We start from the raw sequence: 21682 nt of genomic DNA, 5'->3' as shown, positions 1-21682 counted from the left end.
TCCTGCTACACTGGAAAGGTTTCTTGCATCTCTGATAAGCCCTCCTAGATTACAGTACATACACAAGTCATGGCTTGGTGTGTGCAAAGCTTTACAGAAGTACTTCATATAGCTCTCTATCCTGCTTTGATCTGGGTTTTAATTAGCACCATAAATGTAAGATACATGACTCTTCATCATGAAAATCAATGAAGAGCTCTGGATTTTGGTTAAAAAGGAGGACCCAGAGGGCAGCTCTTCTGGCCTAGCAACCACAGAGGGGGAAGAAAATACAACAGGTAATATTAGGAGTGTATATATCAGTGACAGAAAGATTGTGTGCCCTCCCTTTAACAAACCCACCGAATGAACCTGTCAAAGAAGCTGGGCTGGGAGAGGCTGTCATAGTCCTTCTCCCGGAAGATGGCTGCCCGGTCCCCCAGGCCAAGCTTCAGCAGGACATCCATGTCCACATCACTCCCCAGAGCAACCACTGTGGGCATGACATCTTGCTTCTTCATGGAGTTGATGGCCTCCTCCAGGTTCTTGCTTCCCGTGATACCATCGGTGATGAAGACAAAGGAAAGCTCGGCATTGCGCCGGGCAAGCCGCTGCCCATTGCCTGGGCTGAGTACAATGTTGTTGATAGCATGGATGATGGCTGACCCGATGTTGGAAGACGAATCCAGGTACTTGATCTGAGTCAGGGCATCAGAGATCTCAGTGAGGTTGTGGGTCAGTGGGAAGACCACGTTCTGGTCCCGCTCACTGCCGTACTGCAGCAGTGCAATCCGGGCGTTCATGTGGTCACTGTTGCTCCGAGCCAGTGTCAGCTGCCGGGCCACGTTGTCTATGAAGCGGTGGGCACTCTGGAAGTTCTGCTCCCCGATCCTTTCTGAGCCATCCAGCAAGAAGACAATGTCAACGGGGCGCTGGGTGCACTGGGCCACGGCAAGCTCTGCAGGGGGAAAAAGACAGTAGCTGGGAGGATGAGAAGACTACAGGATAATTTGGGTTGGAATTGCCTCTGAGCACCCTTGTACAAAAGAGGACCAGCCCAACCCCGCTGCCAAAGAATGTCTACAACTTGAATATAGGAGCTTTGCTTTTGATGGCCTCAGCTACTGGACATTTAATGAATGTTAATTCTGGAACTGATGGCAGACCCTTGTGAAATTAGGCAGGTCTATGCATTTCAGTCCCAAAATTACACCCACTGCCCTACATCAATTTTCAGCTCTTATTTGTGAGAGGAATATCCAGAGATTAATGGCAAGCAGCACCTTCAAACCTCTCAGTTACTTTGGGAGTGTGGTTTACTGTCAGAGTTACTCATAAAATCAGAGAATCTCAGAATGGTTTGGGTTAGAGGGAACCTTAACACTCATCTCATTCCAACCCCCTGCCAAGGGCAGACACCTTCCACTAGACCAGGCTGCTCCAAGCCCAGTCCAACCATACCGAATATTTGAATATATGCAGTGAATAAACTCAGAAAAAAACAAAAAGGAGAAGAAAGTCACTATCTTTGGAGTCAGCTGATAGCCAGGGACCATTATTTGCTTCCTTTTCTGCAGTTATATGCATTGCATCCTGTGTTCCTCTGAGTTGCCCCTGAACTAGCAGCAGGGCAATGCCCATAGAACTTTCTATCAGTTCTGTGGCTCTGAGACTGAATCTCGAAAGGTTGAAGTCCCAAAGATGCTGCCATGTCATTTTGCATGACTGGCAAGGAACAGGAGCTTCTGGAGCAGCCCCACCTTGACCATCCATTTCTGGCAACAGGGGTAACTTTGGGGATAGGAGTGTAACATTAGATTAAATTTCCACACTATGAGCCAATCCAGCCTGACAAAGACTTCCCTGGTGCTGAATGGTGCTATGCCTGGGTTCAGCACAGAATCAGGGAATCACAGATTCTGTGGGTTAGAAAAGCCCTCTGAGATCCTCAAATCCCACCATTAACTCAGCACTATTGTGTTAACCTCTAAACCATATCCCTAAGCACCACACCACGTTTTTTGAACACTTTCATGGATGATGACTCCACTGTTTCCCTGGGCAGCCTGTTTCAGTGCCTGACTGCCCTTTCAGTGAAGAAATTTCCCCTAATATCCAATCTAAATCTCCCCTGGTGCAACCTGAGGCCATTTCCTTTTGTCCTCTCACTTGTTATTTCTTTTAAAGCAATAAAGGCACATACTCACCTCTGCCTAATCTTCTGTGAGAAATGTTGTAAAGGCATGTTGATGCTGAAGTTCCCGGTATGCAGGCACTGCTGCCACAAGGATACCTCACCTTGGCAGCACCTGCACTCCTGGTCCTCACCTGCTCTGAGCAGCAGTGGAGGGGGAAAGGCAGGAAGGAATCCCCCTTGCAACCACACAGAGCAAGAGCTACGTAAGGGTCTGTGAAAGCAGCTGGGGCTGCATGTCATGTTGGGGCAGTGTTAACAGCCTCTCCCAAGGCCTACCCACGTGTATTTTGAGATGACAAGCAAGCCTGAAGAGTTCCTGGCTAGGCAGAGGGCAGCATCACTCCATGGATCTTCAGGGAGAGTGTAGTGCACATCTGACAGAAGCATTCCCCAGAGACACATTTCACTCGCTGCTCAGCCCTCACAGCTGGAGAAGGCTGCCTTCCAGCTGTTTGATAAGGTGCTTTCACATATGAGTTATCCTGGAGGAATGTGAGGCAGCAAAGCCTTGGGTTTGTCCTGTTCAGTGTTAGGCTCTGGTTGAAGCTTGTTCCCATTTCTAAGAGGCTGAGGACCCAAACACCCTTTCCAGCAGCAAGATTCTCATCCTAACTGGGAGAGAAGCTCTCAAAGGCACCACCATGAATTAGGCCAACTAAAATCTTCCTGTCATGCTTTTCACTGGTGCATTGGTCCTTTTCACGTGGATCATGAATGCCTGTAGCTCACAGCTGAGCTTGTCTGATGAAGGCCGCTCAAATAAGCAGAAATATAATTGATTTTTCTGCCATTAGCTGTGTGCAGAGCAACCCCACCCATTCACATCACCTTCCTGCTTCTTCTAAAACCTGAGGAGCTGGTATTTCTTCTAACCTTTCGCAGTGTTGACAGTGGAGATGAAGGTAAGGTGGGGACTGACCTCCCAGACCTTTTTGGGGTTTCCCTCTTTCCCAGCCCTTCCTGTGTCTTTGGGGAGTTGTGGACCATCCTTTACCCAGGTCCTTAACTGTCCTTCCTATGCCCAATAGCTTCACTGAAGGAACTGCTACTGTGATGAAATCCATCTGGTTTTATCAGAGGGAGTAGCTGGAATTATGCTAAAAAAACACTGCTTCACCCATTTGCCTCTAATAAGGACAAGCACAAATACTTCTCATGCAAAAAGACATTTTCTTCCTCTCCCCAACTCTAAAGAGCTGAAGGTTTTTGAGAGGTTAAGAATTTTGTTTCCAATGTTTTGCTAGGAATAAATGGCCAGTGTGTGATGAAATTAAATAAAATCAACGTGCCCTCTGCTGAAATATTACCCAATTCTCTCTTTGTTCAACAAAATATCCCATCCCTGAGAACTTTTCAAATCAATGGGGTTTGGCAGCTTTTCCTCTGGCATCATGGCTGGAGCAGCTTAACTACTCTGAGTTCAGTCCTGCATCCCAGCAGGCTAAGTCATACTAATTTTGTGGTAAAAAAAAATCAGAACAGAATAGGGAGTTTGGCTTTGCACAGACTATCTGGGATATATGAATTATGACCAGACTCAGGCACAGGCTGATCTTTTTGCCTTCACTTAAAACACAGAGCACATAATGGAAAGCCCTCAGAACTCTTTTCCCTCTATTTTATATTGATAGCAGCAGACTTCTCCAAGAAATTTGTCCCTAGAAGGAAAAAGTGCTGAAACCTTGGGGGAACACTGCAGTAAGTTCAAAGTTGGCAATTGCCATGGCTGAGCTTGGCAGCTGGCTCCACTCTTTACACCTGGAAATATTACAGCCACATGCCTGAAGATGGCACATCTCTTTTCTGCTCATTAAATATGACATTTGCTTAGTATACTTTATTGCAATAATACCATGTCAGTCAGAGCAAGTGCTTCTACTCCTGCATCTGCACATGAGATTCCACTACCTCTAAGCAGAGCTTGAGAGCAGTTAAACTGGAGGTGGGAGTGGCACTAGCCTGCCTGACTTTGTGCAACCAGGGGCAGCTGAGTGGATGGAGATACCAGGCCTTATCTGAGCACACAGACCTGCAGTGGAGGTGGTGGCTCTGTGGTCTCTGAGCTAAGGGAGCACTGGGTGTGGATTGAGTAGGCTCTACTACATCAAGTTTGCTTTTAAAATCTCACACCAATCAAGGAGTTTTGCTTTGGACCACCCGGCCCTATATGACAGAATATCTGCCTTTTGTATATGGACAAGTACATGTTATGGATTATGACAGAAGAAACACAAATGCACAAGCAGAGAAAAAGGCCAGAGGAGCCCACACAACTTCTGAGAGAAGCATTGCCCAGGTGTCAGTGCTCCCAATGAAGAGGGCTCCCTCTCTCATCCTGCTTGCTCCTTCCCTCCACACCCCCAGCTGCCCATGAGGGATTCCACAGAGACACTGTGGTGAGCAGGGATGCACCTTGCTTAGTCAGTCTTGCAGGACCCAGAGAGAGCTAGCAGTAACCGAGAGAGAGGATACAGAAGATGCTTTGGAGGGGGTCAGCAAGGACATATGCAAGAAGGCATGAGGAAAATGCATCATTAGGCTCTTGGCAAAAAAGCAGCAGGCAGAGCAAGAGCATCCCTTGGCATTGCTCAGAAAAACCACCATGCTGGCCAAGCTGATGGGGTCTGCTCTTTGTGTCCTGTCCCCAGCTGAGCGTAACCAAGCCATTACACTGCCTCTGTCTCTCCTGAACTAAAAAGCATCTCCCCCTGTGCTATTCCCTGTGCCACACAGGAGTGATGAGTTCCACCTCCACTCAGCCTCTGCCTCCATGTGACCCCCAAGAGAGATCTCAACACAGCCCCAGCATGGTCTCCGGGTCCCCCACAATCTCGCTGTGCACCATTTTGAAGGTGTCAATGAACAAGTCCATCCACTCTTGCCGCTCATTTCCAGTGGCAAACTTGGCTTTTTCAGCAGTAAAGGCCAGAGTGGCCACCAGCTGGGTGTACATGCTGGGGTCCTGGGATTCCCGCGTGGAGTTTAGGAACTGGGCGATCGAGTGTATGGTGCTGGGGAAATCTATGTTGACTCCCTCTTCCATGGGGCGGAAAATAACTGGGTTTACGCTCCCAGGGTTCCTGTCATCTGCAAGTGAGCGTCAAAAAAATATTTTCAGGGCTTGCTAGCAATGGCTGTGTCTCTGAAAGCTACCTGACTTTCCTACCTGCACTGCACCAGAGAAGAACAGAGCTAACAAGGACAGAGAAGTAAAGACCAAAGACAGATTTTAAATCTTTTTGCCATTTATGTCTGAGGAACTGTAAGATTTGCCCTGAAATCTCTCACACATCAACTGAGCGAGTCCAGAAAATGACACAGAACCTGAACTCCCTAGTTCCTGCTGATCTGGCACAGGCACAATGGAGGAGCAGTGCTCAGGAAAAAGGCCGCTTCCTTCTGCAGATGGAATTCACCCATCATGTAGCTTAGAACTGTGCTATGTGCAAACTGCACATATGGTGCTGTAAGGCAGAAAGACATCCAAGGGACAACACTATGTGACCTCCTTGACTGGCACTCAGCCTCAGGGCAGTGACTCCAGTCAAAGCCATGTGGTATTGTTGGGACCCGGAGAGCCTCTGTCTGCAGCTGGCTGTGCTGAATTTAACTTTGAATAAAACCCCAAAGCTCAAAGCAAAGCCTTTTGCATCAGTTAGCAAGAGCATCTCAGGATGTCATGCAGTTCTACAAAGCAAGTGGTTAGTTCAGATTTGCTCAGTGTTCAACCCTGCAGCATCCTGTTAGCACAGCAGTGCTAAATGATAAGAGACAAGGGGCTGGTTCTGAAAATGAGAAAATCTCAGGTAAAGCCCCGAGGCAGCATGGGGGGAAGACAGGGTTTGTGTGGTACCTGTCCCTACCTGTGCTCTGCTGGCAATACCCAGGCTGAAGCTGGGGAAGTTGTTTTGCCCCTCCAAGTGCCAGAACCACCACGTTGAGCCATGGGACCAAGAACAGGGCTGGTTTAGCTGCCTCCCTGACTTGTCTGTCTGGTCAGTCCACGACACACGCATTGGATGTGCACTGGCTAACTCACATTCCCTCCAAAGGGCACCGTCTCCATCCAGAAGATCTGCATGGGAATCGGCACGAGTTCATGGCATGTTCTGTGAGAACCAGACAGGCCCCAGGCTTAGTCATGTGCCTTATATCCCATCCCAGCCAACACGTTGCCTTGCAACACTAGCAAAGTGTGGCAAAAAACCCCACTGCAAATCCTTCTAAAAGATGACAGCAGTGCAGTATGGACCATCCGGTGCGATGGGTGAGAGGCTCCTTGCCCAAAGACTCCTGAACGTATAGAAATTTTGTCTACCAGACCTAGAACAACTTTTGCCCATGTTGAAAGGGCACTTTGACAGGAGGCCAACCTTACCCAGCCACATCACTCTACCTCCCAGGTTCTCTGGGGTGCAGGTCTTGCCTGAATTTAGCCTGGTTTGTGTATGGCATGGTAAAAGGGATTCACCAAAGAGGGAACCCCCTCAGATGCCTCCTCAAGCCATTCCTGTTCTGGTCCCCAGGTCACCTGTCACCAGCAAACTGTTCTCACCTTGCATCAGGAACAGGAACACCCAACTGCACTACACAGAAAGGACTGACAACTTCCCCTTGCTTTGGAGGGCTTTGATGGCCCAAGCCCAGGAGAAATAAGTGTGCCACTGCTTGTGTTCCTTGGAAATGGGAAGGCTGAAAAGACCAAAACCTTTGAAGATACCTGAGCAATCACCAGTGTGGCCTGGGGATGTCACCTCCTTGTGCACAGATTTGTAGGCAAAGCTCCTCAGAGGAACATGGTAGAGGAGCTCAGCATCACAGTTGGACACAGTGTCCCCAACATGGCCACATGCAAGTACTCAAAAGATGTATTTTGAAAAATACCATTAGGAGATTTTTGACAGGAATAATTACAGATTTTCCTTGGATTTCTGTGCATCCTGGGACTAGTTTTCCTTTGCTTTGCATGGAAATAAAGAGACTTATTTAAAAATGAAATTTGATATTCTCTATAAGGCTCAGTTTAAGCTGGGGACAGCCACAAAAACATTCATGGCTAGAGAAGAGATAAAAAATTGCAGAACGGGCAAAACTGTGGTCCTCTATAAACTTTGTGTATCAGCACAGAGTGCATCTATAGTATTTAAACAGACACAGGGACTCAGACAGACAGGATCTCTAGGAATTTGGGATGTACCTCTGCCCCTTAAGCAAAACGTGAGCCAGTAAAGCTACCTTCAGCACACAGAGCACCAGAGGATCCTTACAGCCTTTCCCTTTAACTGAGTTAATTGTTAATTAAAACCAGCCAGCATTAGAGAAGCCAAAGCTTTGGATTCACTACAATACCATTTTCCAACTGATCCCTAATATCCTGCTCTGCCCATCACTCCCACTGTAGCATCCTGCTACAAAGCTCATGTGAGCGGGTGTTTAGCAAGGGGATTTTGACTTGAGTTTGGAGGTCAAAACCTGGTGGCTCCCAGGAATTTGGGTGGGGAGAAATATCAGGGTGCACTTGTGCACAGTGCACTTGTACCTACCTGTGCAGAGAACTCAGAGAGACAGGAAAAGAACAGGAGATGAAACCCTGGAGCCTCTCCTCATGTAAAGTAACACTATTTCCCAAACTCCTGCCTTCCAAAAGGATTGAAAAAGGTTGCAACCCCCTCTTCTGCTCTTGAGCCTCCTGCAGTTTCCCCCCAGAGTCTGTGCAGATGGCATGAAGCTACTTGTAACGTTTACCTGTCTGACAGGGCAGCTCAGGGCAGACAACCTGTGGATCTGGAAGGAAAAGAAACAAGGAAAACTGAGCCATGTGTTGCCATTCCCCTTCACAGCTTGCACAGTCAGAGTGGCAGGAGGTCTCTTAAAAGGAACACCAAAGGACTGCCCCAAAAGGCTGGTTTGTATCTGAGGAAGGACTCTTAGTCTAAGGTCAGACCCCACCATGGATGTCCCAGCTACTGGCCAACCTGCTGGGACATATCTCTCCTTACTACCCCAAACCCTGGGGTTGAAAACTCCAGCTTCATATAGGGACAGGGACAGACCTGGGCAGAGCACATCCTCCATCTTGTCAATGAACTCCTCTGCCACCAGGTCTGAGAAGAGCCTCATCTTCTGGACTCGCTGGGGTTCATTGCAGGCAATGGAGACCAGAGTCTCGCTCTGTTCTGGCTGGTCGAACATGTCTCCTATGCCGATGGTGTTGACCACCACATCTCTACCACAAAGAGCCCCGAGGTTCTTGTCATCATCCCGGGGGTCGTAGCGCCCATCTGTGATCACCACAGCGAACACTTGGGCTTTCTCTCTCCTGCTTTCCTTGATTAGCTTGTTGTAGGCAAATTGAAGGGCAGATGGTGTCCAGGTGCCTCCAGCAATCCACTCCAGGCGCTTCACTGCTTCCTTGAAACTCGACAGGGAATCAATGCGCTCGTCATCAAGCTTGATGGCTTCAAAAGTCCCCTCGTGACTGTACTGCACCACCCCAACACGGGCACCTGCCAAGAAAGTATCACATTACTTGGCTTTGGATCCCTGGGGAAAAGTGGACAAAGTCAAAGAGCTGCCCAATTGGTCTGAAAAGACATGGAAAATAACCACTGAGGTTTAAAGGATCCAAGACCCTTTTCTTTTCCCCATGCCCCACTGTATCCCCACAGAGATCAGACCTGTCTGTGATTTGGGGTCCTTGGCAATAGAGCCCAGCCTGCTGACCACATTAACGACAAAATTCTTCTCCAGGGTGAAGTTGGTGTAGCCAATACTCTCAGAGCTGTCTATGACAAACATGATGTCCAGGGCACCGCAACGCTTCTCACAGTCTGGGGAGAGGAGCAAGGGGAGGGAAACACAGGGCTCAGTGATGCTGGGAACCCCTGTCCTGATCCCTCAAGTGGTTGTTCCCCTTCCCAGGGGAGAGGTGATGTCAGCTCACCACAGCATCCGCATGTCTCTCGCACATAGGTCATCACATCACAGTCCTGCCAGGAAATGGGTGCAGGGTGAATGCTTCCCTCTATGGCTCCCCTTTCCCATCCCACCCAGCCAGCCCTCTTCCCTCTTTCTCTGGATCCCATATGAAACCACAGACCACCTCTGCCAGGCTGCAGCAGGACCTGATGTCCTGTTTCATTCTTGGGCTGTGCATGAAAAAGCCATGATTGCCCCAGGAGGAAGAGTAGCACGAGTTACTTACAGTCAGACCGGGGTCTCCTGGTGGGCCAGGGGTCCCCTGTAAGAAAAGCACAGGGATTTCAGGCACAATTTTCCCAAGAGTTCTTTTTCTGGGAACTAGATATCAGAGCCATCAAAAATGTGGCTTTTTGCAGAAGGGGAACGGGAAGGCCCACTGTGAGCCAGTGGACACATCTGGCAGCTGTGTCCCCTCCAACAGCATCTGCTTAGACACAATGCCATGGGACTGTACCTCAGGGCCTGCTTCACCAGGTGGACCACGCTGTCCAGGCTCTCCTCCTGGGCCAGGATCACCCTGGGGAAGAAGTAAAGAAGGGCCAAATATTTCCTGGGCAATGTTGGTAATGCAGCCCCCAATGCTCAGGGCCTCTCCTGACCTCCTGGTCAGCCCCGGCCCTGCTAAGCACAGTCACCAGCCTGTCACAGCTGATTTTGGGGACAGGGACCAGGCAGAGAGTGGCAGTGTCATCCCCAGCACAGGTAGCAGGGGTGTAGGAGGGGGACACTGACCCTGAGGCAGTACAGAGAGTTTGCTTACCAGCTCCCCCTTCTCTCCTTTGGTCCCTTGTACTCCTTTTGGTCCAAGCTCACCTCGTCCTCCCTGCTCAATGGAAGGAGAAACAGATCCAGCATAGAGCACATCTGGATTTGCTCAGGCAGAGGCTCTGCTGCATTACAAACACATGCCTGCCTGCCCTAGGAGAGCATCCTTGAAACCAGCAGCTCAGAGCACAGCAAACAGTGTTTATACAGGCATAAACAACAACAACAACACAACAACAGAAACAAACACAAAAACCCCACAAACAAAAAAAAGAAATTCTGCAACACAATTTTCATATGATTCAAAAGGAGATGGGCTTGGGAGATATGACCAAGCTCCAGCTGCAGGGAACATCCAGGGCAGCTGTAGGCAGGGCTGGCTCCTCAGCCATTAACCCAGAGGGCTGGGAGAAAACTCCTTGGCATTCCAGTCAGTACAAAAAAAAAAAAAACAGGTGATGGAAACAACACATTCACCTTGGGTCCTGGCTGTCCCTTCTCACCCTTGTCACCCTGCAAAAAGAAAGGAGGGAGAGGTCAGCAGCTGTCCAGGACTGGCCCCACACTGTGCACCCATACACCCTAAGACTGCAGTGAAGGGCAAGAAGCTGAAGAGCAGCTGTAGCTTCAGGCTGATACTCAAGAGACTTATCACCATGACTGGAGCTGGGGTCCCCAGCACCTGATGGACTGTGGCCAGGTTCAGTCCTGGTGTTCAACCAACCCCCTTTCTCCTTCACAGGCTCCACACATCTGTGATCCTGAGCATTTTTCTTCCTCCTTCCCTCTTTTTCCCAGTCTGCTCAGATCCAACAGCAACATTCACTCAAACAGATTTCCTCACATGCTGGATGAGGAATACATACCTGAGGTCCTCTGGGTCCAGGATAGCTAAATCCAGGCCTGCCTCTGTCACCCTTTGGTAGAAGAAAAAGACCTGTGAGATACCAAACCTGGCCCTTCTGACCTGCTCATCTGTGAGAGTTACAGCCATTTTCATCTTCTCTGGGGGTGAGACACCACCAGGAGCCAAGGCTTCTGCAGCTGGCCCTGAAGCACTGTGAACAGCTTTGCAGAGCAAGGATTTGCAGGGTCTTGGGGATGTGATGTGCCAGGGATGCCCCTGAGTTTGCTCAGGGTGAGGAGCTGCCTAATCAGAGCTCACCTAATCAGAGCTGCCTTGACCAGAGCAAGACCTAAATCTCTGCCCCATAGGGAGGCTCAGATATGATTTTGTTTCTGAGGCACACAAATTTCTGCTGTAAAAACTGCCTATTTTTTAAAAATAAATAAATAAATAAATAAATAAATAAATAAATAAATAAATAGGAACACAAACGTCTATTTTCAAATGTAGAGGTTTATTCATAAACTTTACCTTTGGTCCTGGTGGTCCAGCATCACCTCTTGGACCCAAGTCACCAGGGTCCCCACGTGATCCCTACGGGACAGATTTGGGGAGAAGGCAGGGAGTGAGTGAGGATGTTCCCTGTTGCCCCCCAGCATACAGGGGACCATGCTGGAGAAAACAGCTCTCGAGACAGTGCTGCAGAACCAACTCCCTTCCTGGTGAGTTTACTGTGGCAGTGACTACCTCAGCAGTGGGGTTTCCATGTCCATAGAGCCACCTGGACGTCACAGCACTACTGCCACAGTAGTGTGGACTAACCACAAACCCAGGACAAATGGGTGCTTGTGGAGTCCCATCTTCCCTCTCCCCAGTGACCCACCCACTCCAGAGATCCCTTCCACATTGTTATGGGAAGACCCGACTTTTAGCCTCCCTGAGAGAAGGTCATGCATGTTCTCCTTGGGAGGGACAGTGCAGGCAGCTTGTTTCAGCAGGGCAAGCTCTCATCACAGAAGGAGAGCATGATCACGCACATGCCCCAGTTGCCCCAGTGTGACTTACTATCCTGCCTGGCTCTCCCACAGCACCTGAAGGGCCTCGGGGTCCTGGCAGTCCTTGTTCACCCTGCACAGCAAAGAAAGACACAGGAAAACACAGTGCATGAAGAGGAGAGCCAGGCAAGCTGCCCTGGATGTCACCAGTGCTCCCCCTTCCTCTTGGCTGTCACCAAGCCTTGCTCCATGCTTACCCTGGCTCCTTTGTTTCCAACCTCACCAGGCAGACCACGAGTACCCTCTGGACCAGGATCTCCCTGTGAGAAGGGAAAGATATTCCTGGTCAGTATGCTTCCAATGCTGTCTGTGTGCTTGGCAGTGCTCCATGATGTCCACGACTGTCAGGGCAGTGTGCCCTCTAAATATGTCTCTCACCTTTGAGCTTTGCTGCCCTTTGCCCCGTGTCTGGACCAAACTCTGGAGAAGGAGGCTGTACCTGGTGCCAGTGGCACAGTGGGAGCACAGTACAGTGGGATCTGCATTTCCAGCTCTGATGTTGTATGGACACTGCATGGATGCTGCATGGCTGGGCCATAGCACATTACACACACCCCAGTCCTGCCCATTTGGGGCTCATTTGCAATAATCTGGGAAGTTGCTTTACTCACCCTTTCTCCTATGCCTCCAGGAGAGCCTTTGCTGCCTTTCGTCCCTGGATCTCCACGTCGCCCCTTGGCAGACAAAGAAGTCATATAAATGGGGTGAGAGGATGGATGTCACCTGGGAGTGACCCCTGGCTGCTCTCCCTTCTCCCTCTGAGTTCAAGAGATGTACACCTGCCCCCTAAGCAAGGGTGTTCCCAGCAGCAGGGGAGCAGGGATGCCCATGCTTCCTTTTGGGAAGCTACAGTCAGACTGTTGTTTCACCACAGTGACCACAAACACGCCTGGTTCATTCTCTCAGTGTTACAGACTATGATTTCCTTCCAGCTCATCCAGTGTTGCTTTCCCCACTGGATCTTGCACGGGGACACAGGCTGGCTGGGTTCTGGCCCCTTGGTGCTGGTGGAGCTGTGCCAGGGACCATACTCTCCAACCCACTCCCCAGAATTTGCAGGGTATAGCACCACTGATATGTGACACTGCCCTTTTCACAGAGCTCTGCCATAATGGCTGCCAGATCCTGACTCTTTGAGCTCCTGCAAGGAGCCAGAGGTTTGGGGAACTTGTCAGAGTACACCAACGTGTCCCTGGGCATCCACTCTGTGGTTATGTGGGAACACAGGATGCTTCTCTAAGGTGAATAGTTAACATCAGGTTTGGGATTATGGGAGTTCTGCTCTGTGAGGAGAGGAGAGATCAGCATCTGCACATCTTTTGGGATGCACAAAGCAGAACAGGGGAGTTTCTCAGCACTCATCCATGAAACTGCCTCAGGTTCCTGTGGTGTACCCAATGTCCAAGGATCTATTCAGCCACTTACAGCCTCTCCTTTGGGTCCAGGAGGTCCCACTTCACCCTTCCGTCCCTTGATTCCAGCAGGTCCTTGGGCTCCAGGGTTGCCTGGAAGACCCTTGGAGAAGTAAAAGAAATATCATTTGTTGGAAGAGAAATCAAGGTGTGCACACCCCGCCCCTCCCCCCCCCCCCCTTTTTATCCTGTGTCAAGTGGTCCCCCTCGAGCAGAAGTGTGTATGAGCACCCAGGTTCCCACATGGCACTGCTATAAGCAGGGGCTCCAGCCTTGGAGCAGAGTAATCCTGTGTCACCTTCCCTCCATCAGCTGACAACAGGTTTGTCAACTGTTCCTTACAGCATCCGTCCAGTCCTGGCCAAAGCCAGAGAAGCTGTGGCTGCCCCATCCCTAGAAGTGTTCCAGGCCAGGCTGGACAGGGCTTGGAGCAACCTGGGCTAGTGGAAGATGTCCTTGTCCATGCCAGGGTGTGGGACTGGATGAGCTTTAAGGTCCCTTGCAGCCCAAACCATTCTGGAATTTTATGAACAGACCACTGTAAAATACTGGAGACATTTGAACACTGCATGAACCTACCGGGCTTCCTTTTTCTCCTGGGGGCCCCAGGGGTCCACTGCGACCAGGACGGCCAGGATCCCCCTGAAACAGCCAAAGAGCCAATGGTCATTGCCTGCCTCACCAGCACATTGCACGAGTAGCCCAAGGAGCAAGGCCTGAAAGACCCTTCCCTCAGCTCCTGTGCCTGGTGATGGGATCCAGACCCCAAAGCCTATGGGCTCCACAAGCAGCGAAGGATTAAGATATACATACATATATAAATGAGGGGAATGGTGTTTAGCTGTCCCCACTGGCTGTGTCTGCCCACACCCTGCTGTCTGACCAGAGCACTTGTACCTTTATGCCTGCATCTCCCCTTTCTCCTTGGTCTCCTGCATCTCCTGGGTAGCCATCAGGGCCCTGGGGAGGGAAAAAATAAAAAACCACACACACCACTTCACACCGGGAAAACTTTCAGAATACAGAATAAATCAAATAAAACTTTCTAATAAAATAACATTTCTAAGCCAGTGCTTATAAAGTTGCTCTAGAGGCTAAAGTAGTTTTTGCTTGTAGCTAATGTTAATGAAAGGGGAATTCCTCCTCTCTATGTGGAGGGGAGGGACACAAGGGGCTACCAGACTGCTTGTCCATGGAAAGGAGGCACAGAAAAATCAAACTGTGGTCCCCATTCCAGGGATCCCAGGTGTGGGATCAGATTATACAGCTAGTAGGAAAACGGGCCAGTAACCTCTCCTTGGCCATCTTTCTATATACATACCTTACTCAGAAGCTACACAGCTGATGTGCTGGTGAAAGAGTAAAGTGTTCATACCTTGTCACCAGGGTCACCCTTGCATCCTGGTGGTCCAATTCTCCCCAGCCTGCCCTGGAGAGATTACATTAAAAAAGAAAAGACTGAGAAGTTATTGGTGGCTGATGGGAAAACACAGCTTTTCTTGCTGACAGTTAATAATGTTAGCATCATCTGCTGACCTTATCTGTCACCAGCTAGAGAATAAACAGCAAGTGTATTCCTTAAACAGGGAGAAAAGTGGAGAAGAAGAAAGCAGACTAAAGGAAAGCAGGCAGCCTCATCCTATGAGTGTACCCAGAGAGACGGGAATGTCCTTGAGGCTGGATTTGGTGGTCACTCACATCCAGGGTTGTGCTGGTCCTCTCTCATGCCTCTCCTATCAGAGCAGCTCAGTTGTGCAGCAACCACTCTGCCTGACAGACATCATGAGAGAAGGGACTGCCTTGCTCTCTGTCCCAAAACAACTCTGTCATCTGTACTAAGCCAGCTCTGGGACAGAGGCGGGATAGGGGGGAGCTGAAGGGCTTTAGTGTTTTAGAGAGTGGGGGGAGACTGAAGGATGTTTTAGACATTCAGCAGCACTTGAAGAGTGGGAAGAACTGTTATTACCCACAGATACACTAGCCTGGGTATAGGAAACTGCAAAGCCAGGGTGTGCTGTCCAGTGGACAAAGCCAAAGACTCTGATGTGAGGCCTTTGAACTTGGCTTTAGGGCTTTAATACTAAGTACAAGCTGTGGTTTTAGAGATTAAGTGGCCAACTGCCCTGAACCCTGAATTTCTGTGAAGCTTTCAGTGTCCATGTCCTGTAGGGCTCACTTACAGTCAGGATAAGGCATCTACACACAAATTATCTGGCCTTATCACCTTCTCAGCAGGAGCACAGTCTAGGTCACATCCAGGTCCTGCAGAGAGCTCACTGACAGAGGGATGGCACTTAATGGCATGGAGCTGTGTGGGGAATTCAGTCTGGATACTAGGAAAAAGTTCTTCCCCCAGGAGCTGGTGAGGCACTGGACAGGCTCCCCCAGGAAGTGATCACAGCCCCAGTCCTGCCACAGCTCAAGGAGAGTTTGGACAATGCTGTCAGGCACAGGGTGGGACTGTTGGGGCATCCTGTGTCAGTTGGACTTGATCTTTGTGGGTCCCTTTCAACTCAGCATATTCTGAGATTCACTCCTGCAACCTGAATTACTTCATGCATTTCTACAGGACATGCAGAATAAGATAAGTTCACAGGAACCTCAGCTGGAACAGAAAGCCAGCATGTGGGATAGTAGAAACTAAATAGCCTGTTGGGATGAGAGAAGCTGAACAAACGGAACAGCAGCAGCGGCATCACGGCGTGCTCCCAGTGCTCCCAGTTACCTTCTGTCCATCTGTGCCATTCCTTCCTGCCAAGCCAGGGGCACCCTTGGATGATGGGGGAAAAAAATAGAAGAGGGATCTATTAACACACAGTCCAAGGGGAGCTGGAACAATGTGCAAGTTAGAAAACGTTCTTTCTTACCCTCCGTCCGTCAGATCCAATTTCTCCCTGGGAGAAGAAGAGGACAGGAAGTCAGATGCTGCCTGCATCCCCGTTCCCCCTGCCCTCACCTTTGGTTCCTGTCCCCCTCACTACCTCCCTCTCACCTAAACCCATTTACATCCTAAACCCATTCCAGCTTCACCAGACCATGATCAAAGCCTGAAGGAGAAGACAGGCCCTTCAATCCCCTTGGAAATGTCTCCCCAGGTCTACAATTACACGTTAATAAGGTGTAATAGGTAATAGGATGTAATCCTTCCCCATCACAGCAAATCTCTCCTCTGTGCATCAGAAAGGAGCATGGCCCCTGCCAAGTGCTCAGCCAGCCATTCTTCTTTCTCACCTTCTCTCCTTTCAGCCCTGGGATGCCCTGGACAAATAGGGGGGGAAAAATTGATGTGTTAGTGCTTGGGCAACCAGCAGGAGCTGAGTGCAGGGGTTTGAAGTGGGAAATGGGAAGGTGAAAAGGAGAAGCAAATCTCCCCTTGCTTTACCAAAAATCAGGGAATGAAAAGAGCTCAGCCATCGGCTATGAGATTCTTACCTTGGGACCAGGGTATCCGATTGGACCTTCAATACCTGGGTCACCCTTCGGGAAGGAAGGCGCAGAGAGTTAGCTTGAGGTCATCAGATGTAGCAAACCAAGGGGAGGATTTTCCACAACTCACCTGTCGTCCCTTCAGCCCAGGGGAACCTGGCTCACCCATGTTCCCCTTTGCACCCTAAGGAAAGGAAAAACCCAGCATAAGTCCAGGCTCGGTGCTGACTGAGAAAATGGCAGTTTCTGGGAGATCAGAACACAGAGAGCTGGAGAAGAGAGTGGGACACCCTGTTCATGTAAGAGCTCTGCTCTGAGAGTGGGGGACTCAGCGACAACTGCTGCCTCAGTCCTAGTTTCCTCAGGTGCTCAGGTGTCCCTTTGCACTGCTGGCAGTGTATCAGCTTCAGCACAGACACAGGCACACCAGTGCTGGCTGTGTCTTCCAGGGCCAAGACAGATGCTGGGGGGTATTTCCCACCTGGGTGCCACCTGAGAGGGCAGCTGAGGTGAGGTCTAGGGCATTATGCAGTGGTTGTGGCAGGCAGGGGCATTATTGCCTTTCCCACAGCTTAGAGCAACTTACCTTCTGCCCTCGGTATCCCTTGGGACCAGGTGGACCTGCAATCTCCAGGCAGCTCATCTTGTAGCACTGAAATAGAGGGAATTAAACTGAGGTACTGACAGTGTGCATCCCAAACTCAGCTCAGCTCTGCACCCACGGCTATCCATGCACCTCTCCCCATCAACTCAGGGTTAAAATCTGTTGGGTCAGAGCTGAGGCAACAGCAAGCACACAAAGAAGTGCTGCCCATGAATTAAGAGTGGAAAGTTGCCATGAACATGTTCATTATAGCTTGACTCTGGGCCCTGACTGGAAGAACAAGACTGCCAAGTGTCAAAGGTGGTGGGGGCTTGATCATCTGGGGTCATCATGGGGCTAGCATGTTCTTTGGAGCACCCTCTGCATACTCCCCCATCTGTGTGCCAAACCCTGCCCCTGTGATGCCAGCAGGACAGGAGCTTCAGCAGGACCAGAACTTATTGAATGTTCCTCCAAAGTGGTGAAACAAGTCTTCCACAGACCAGAACCCACCGCATGTGAGGGGGAGGCAGGGAGTGAGTCCAGTGTGCCATTATAATCCCTGGGTAAGGTGATGCATCCCCAGACTCTGCCCTGATCCACAGGTGGGCAGAGACCCATCCCACTCAGGTCCATGCTGTTGTGGGGTGTGAACTGGTCAGCTCTAACTGGGGCAACTTAAACCCCTGTCATGTGGTAAAGGCATAAAGATGCTGCTCACTCACCTCGCCGTAGGCTTCGTGTTTCTGCAAAGGAGAGAACAGGAAGAAGAAGATCAGTTAAGGTGCTCAGTCCCATGGAGGAGACAGCAGCTCACCCTTGGAGGGGTGTGTAGTGGTAAGGGAGAGGAGGTGGTAAAGGGACCCTGGCTATAAAGATGCCCTCTGGAGAGCCCTTGAGCACCTCACAGCTAGGGTCTCAAAGACTACGCTGATGGTGAGCAAGTCTCAGCTCGGCACACACTTCCACACATTCCTGGATGGGGAGCAGGCAGGGGTATGGCCTGGTCTCCAGCAAGAGACAGAATTAGGGTGGCAGCTTGCCCAGACATGCTGGGAAATGGAGGCATAAATCAAGGGGTCCTGGCTAAGTACCCAAAAAAGGCTCCACTTTCCCTACTAGAGGTTATCTCCAAAAACCAATACAAGGGAAAGCATCCCCCACCTGTGAGCTGCTCCTTTTGTGCTCCCTGTTCCCCTCCCTGCACCTACCATGGCCTGGATGATCCTGTCGATAGTGTTTACGTCTATCTCCAGGGTGTCCCTTTGGGTGATGGCGTAGTTGTTGCGGTACAGCTCGTGCGGCAGGTTGGCAATCTCCCGCAGGCCCTGCTCGTACACCTTCTCACTAGGGGCCACTGCAAACAGCTTGATGCCCATGTCTCGTGCCCTCTCGGCCTGCATCTTCATCCCCCCACAGGGGCTGCCTGTCACGTGGCCATCGGTGATGACCACTGCGAAGTTCACACCGTTGGCCATCTGGGTCTGGATCTGCTGGGTCATGTTGGAGATTGCACAGTCTGTGAAGGTGCCCCGGCCCAGGTACTTGATGGCAGACAGCCTGGGCAGGTAAATGTCTTTGCTGCTTGTCAAAGGGCTGTAAATTTCTACCACATCTGAGTAATGGAGCCCACCAAACTGCCAGGTGATGTAGACTTGGTTCTGGTAGAGCTCGCTCTCCAGTTTATCGATGAACATGGGGATGAACCGCTTTATTTGGTCCACGAGGCTCTGGATGGGCACAGTCTGCAGAGCCACACTCTCCGAGGTGTCAATGATGAAGTAGACATTGATGGGGCAGTTCCTCTTTTCTGCATGAGGACATTTATTCAGACCATGTCAGAGCACTTCATGCACCCCCTTTGCTGTCCCCCAGACACCTGGACCAAAAATTATGCCAGAAAAAGCACAAGTCCCACCTAGCTCTAGAAGTGACACTTGTGTTTGGGTTGGATGGTTTCCCAGTGACCAGGACTTCTAACTCCTAAGATCTGCTACAGAATCACAGAATAATTAAGGTTAGAAAAGACCTCTAAGATCATTGAGTTCAATCATTAATCCAGCATTGCTCAGTACTAAATCAATCTTGAAAATCATGCTCTCTTTGGTAAGAGTCAGCCTGGACCCCTAAATCACTTCTGCATTGCAACTGAAAAGTGAGGAAATCACCAGATTTCAAGTGAACAATTTTCTGCCATCGGGTAGAGAACTGAGTGCTGTAGACTGGCTAGTGTTTGTTACTGCACCTGCTGGGAGAGACCACCACTGACAGACCCCAGCTCTTCCATCTCTACCTCTCTGCACACCAGAGCAAGCCTGGAAAGGTGGGTTTGGGTGGAGGACAGTGTTCCCTACAGATGGATTATTACCACAGGAGTGCAAAGGGCCAGGGGAGGTGGAATGTCCCATTGTCAGTTCCTGGCGAGCAGATTCTACAACTGAGCATTGTTTTTGTTAAAATTGCTGCCCAAAAAGGTGACCAAAATTATTTGGTTAATACCTGCACAGGAGGTAGGACTGACATCTCCAACATCGACATCAAGCTGAGCAGCGTGGAGAGGAACTAGAACCACACAAAGGAGAGTGGGAAACAAGGTTTGTGGGAACATCTCAGTGGTCCCTCAGGATATGCAGATGCCTGTGGGAAAACACAGGTTACACCTTAAATTGATACACAATCTGCTGGCATGACACAAAGCCAGCCAATGCTCCTTGTAAACCCACGGAGTGAAAGGACACATAAAAACCTCTAAAAGAAATGAACATCTTCAGTGCTCAATACATCACCAGGCCTCCAAGGCCCAGCTCCATGTGGGAATTTATTTCATGTAGAGTTATGACATCTTAAAGCAGTAGAAGAGTTAGATATCTAGTGTGAAAAGTTTTTAGAAATGTATGGAAGTGTTCAAAGGAAAAGAAAGGATTTGAAAGGATATTCTCAGGCAACACTCAAGCAACACTTGTCAACAGCACAGAATATGGAGGAAGAGGGAATGCTCACCTTTGTGTCTAGAGGACCCGAGAACCAATTAACATGGCCCTGTGATGGCCCATCTCAACACTAACCAAAAAGGGGCATGTGGGATTCCTGCTATGAAAAAAAGACCTGAATCTAGTTCAAAAAGAGACCTTCTTTCTTGAATGTTTTTTGTTTTGTTTGTGGTTTGTTTTGGTTTGGTTTTGGTTTTGTGTTTTTATTTTTGGTTTTTTTTTTTTTGGTAACTTTTGAAAGAGTTCAAGGCTTGAAGGGACCCTGAGCATGCATTTGGTGGCGCTGGCAATGGAGGGGGAGGGCAGATGAGCAATGCAGCTGGACTGATGCCGCAGCTGCCTGAGGAACAGCACTACTGAAGAATACAGGCAACTCAGCCTCCCTGGCATCCCTTGAGGCCTCTCTCATGCGGTGCCCCAGGTATTGCCTGGTGGGACATGACCCATTCCAGTTTACAATGCCAGCTGCAATGCACCACAGGCTTCTGCAAACTGGTTTATGCTGGAAAGGTTGGTGTCAGTGCTGCTGAGACCCTATAACAGTAACGGCCTTCCTCTCCACTAGAGGTTGTGCTTTTGAAAGAATTGGGATTGTTCAGTCTAGGAACGAAAAGGCTCTGGGGTGACCTTACAGCATCGGCCGGTACCAAAAGGGGCAACAAGAAAGCTGGAGAGAGACTTTGGACAAGGGCCTGGATGATAGGACAAGGGGGAATGGCTTCCCATTGCCAGAGGGCAGGATTATGTGGTGTATTGGGAAGCAATTGTTCCCTGTGAGGGTGGGGAGGCCTTGGCACAGGGTGCTCAGAGAAGCTGTGGCTGCCCGTGGATCCTTGAAAGTGTCCAAGGCCAGGTTGGATGGGGTTTGGGGAAACCTGGTCTAGTGGAAGGTGCCCATGGCAGGGAGTGGGACGGGATGGTCTTTCAGGTCCCTTCCAACCCAAACCATTCCATGAATCTATGAAATCCCTGCACAAGTCAGTGTGGCTCAACTTCCACTGTGCTGCAGAGACTAAAAGTGGTATGGTAAGGATAAAACATTTTCATGCTAAAGGGGTGTTTCAGTAAAGATCAAGATTTCACCCCTCTAAGCCTACTGCAGGCTTTCCTTGTTTTGTTTGCCCTTCATAAAACAGGGCTGCAGGAGATCCTGATCTGTAGGACACAAAAGCTTTGAGCCTTCAGACAGCACCATTTTAGAGCCAGCCTTTAGCTGAAGAAGACAGAGACATTAACTTTTGGAGAGGCTGGGATCACTGAGGGCTTTGGCCAAGTGAATGACTCATCACTGCATGCTGAGTTTAACCACCTCCCTCTCTCCCTCCTTCTTTCCCTCTGTGTATGTGGGTGGGAAGGCACTGTAGATCAGAGCAGTTGGCCTGCATGGGCAACCAGGGCCAGCTCTGGAACAGGATAGCTCTTGCCCACAGCCCCTGGGGCCTTGGAG

At 49.9% G+C, this 21682-nt stretch overlaps 1 protein-coding gene across 1 annotated transcript; it reads right to left on the bottom strand.

The window, feature by feature from the left end:
- Positions 1-329: 329 nt before the first annotated feature.
- COL6A2 (collagen type VI alpha 2 chain) lies at positions 330-19853 on the bottom strand. Its single transcript, XM_062506708.1, has 27 exons — positions 19745-19853; positions 18457-19055; positions 17971-17991; positions 17249-17314; positions 16793-16846; positions 16669-16713; positions 16468-16494; positions 16104-16130; positions 15962-16006; positions 14612-14665; positions 14134-14196; positions 13816-13878; positions 13250-13339; positions 12436-12498; positions 12022-12084; positions 11835-11897; positions 11301-11363; positions 10789-10839; positions 10400-10435; positions 9918-9980; positions 9612-9674; positions 9381-9416; positions 9120-9165; positions 8854-9006; positions 8230-8682; positions 7922-7960; positions 330-937 (listed from the first exon to the last, which is right to left on the bottom strand). The coding sequence occupies exons 1-27, from the start codon at positions 19851-19853 to the stop codon at positions 330-332; spliced, it is 3063 nt and encodes a 1020-aa protein (XP_062362692.1).
- Between the last annotated feature and the right edge of the window lie 1829 nt (positions 19854-21682).

This window comes from Cinclus cinclus, chromosome 21 (assembly GCF_963662255.1).
Source record: "Cinclus cinclus chromosome 21, bCinCin1.1, whole genome shotgun sequence".
Lineage (NCBI taxonomy): Eukaryota > Metazoa > Chordata > Aves > Passeriformes > Cinclidae > Cinclus > Cinclus cinclus.
This window is presented reverse-complemented; position numbering and strand designations above follow the sequence as displayed.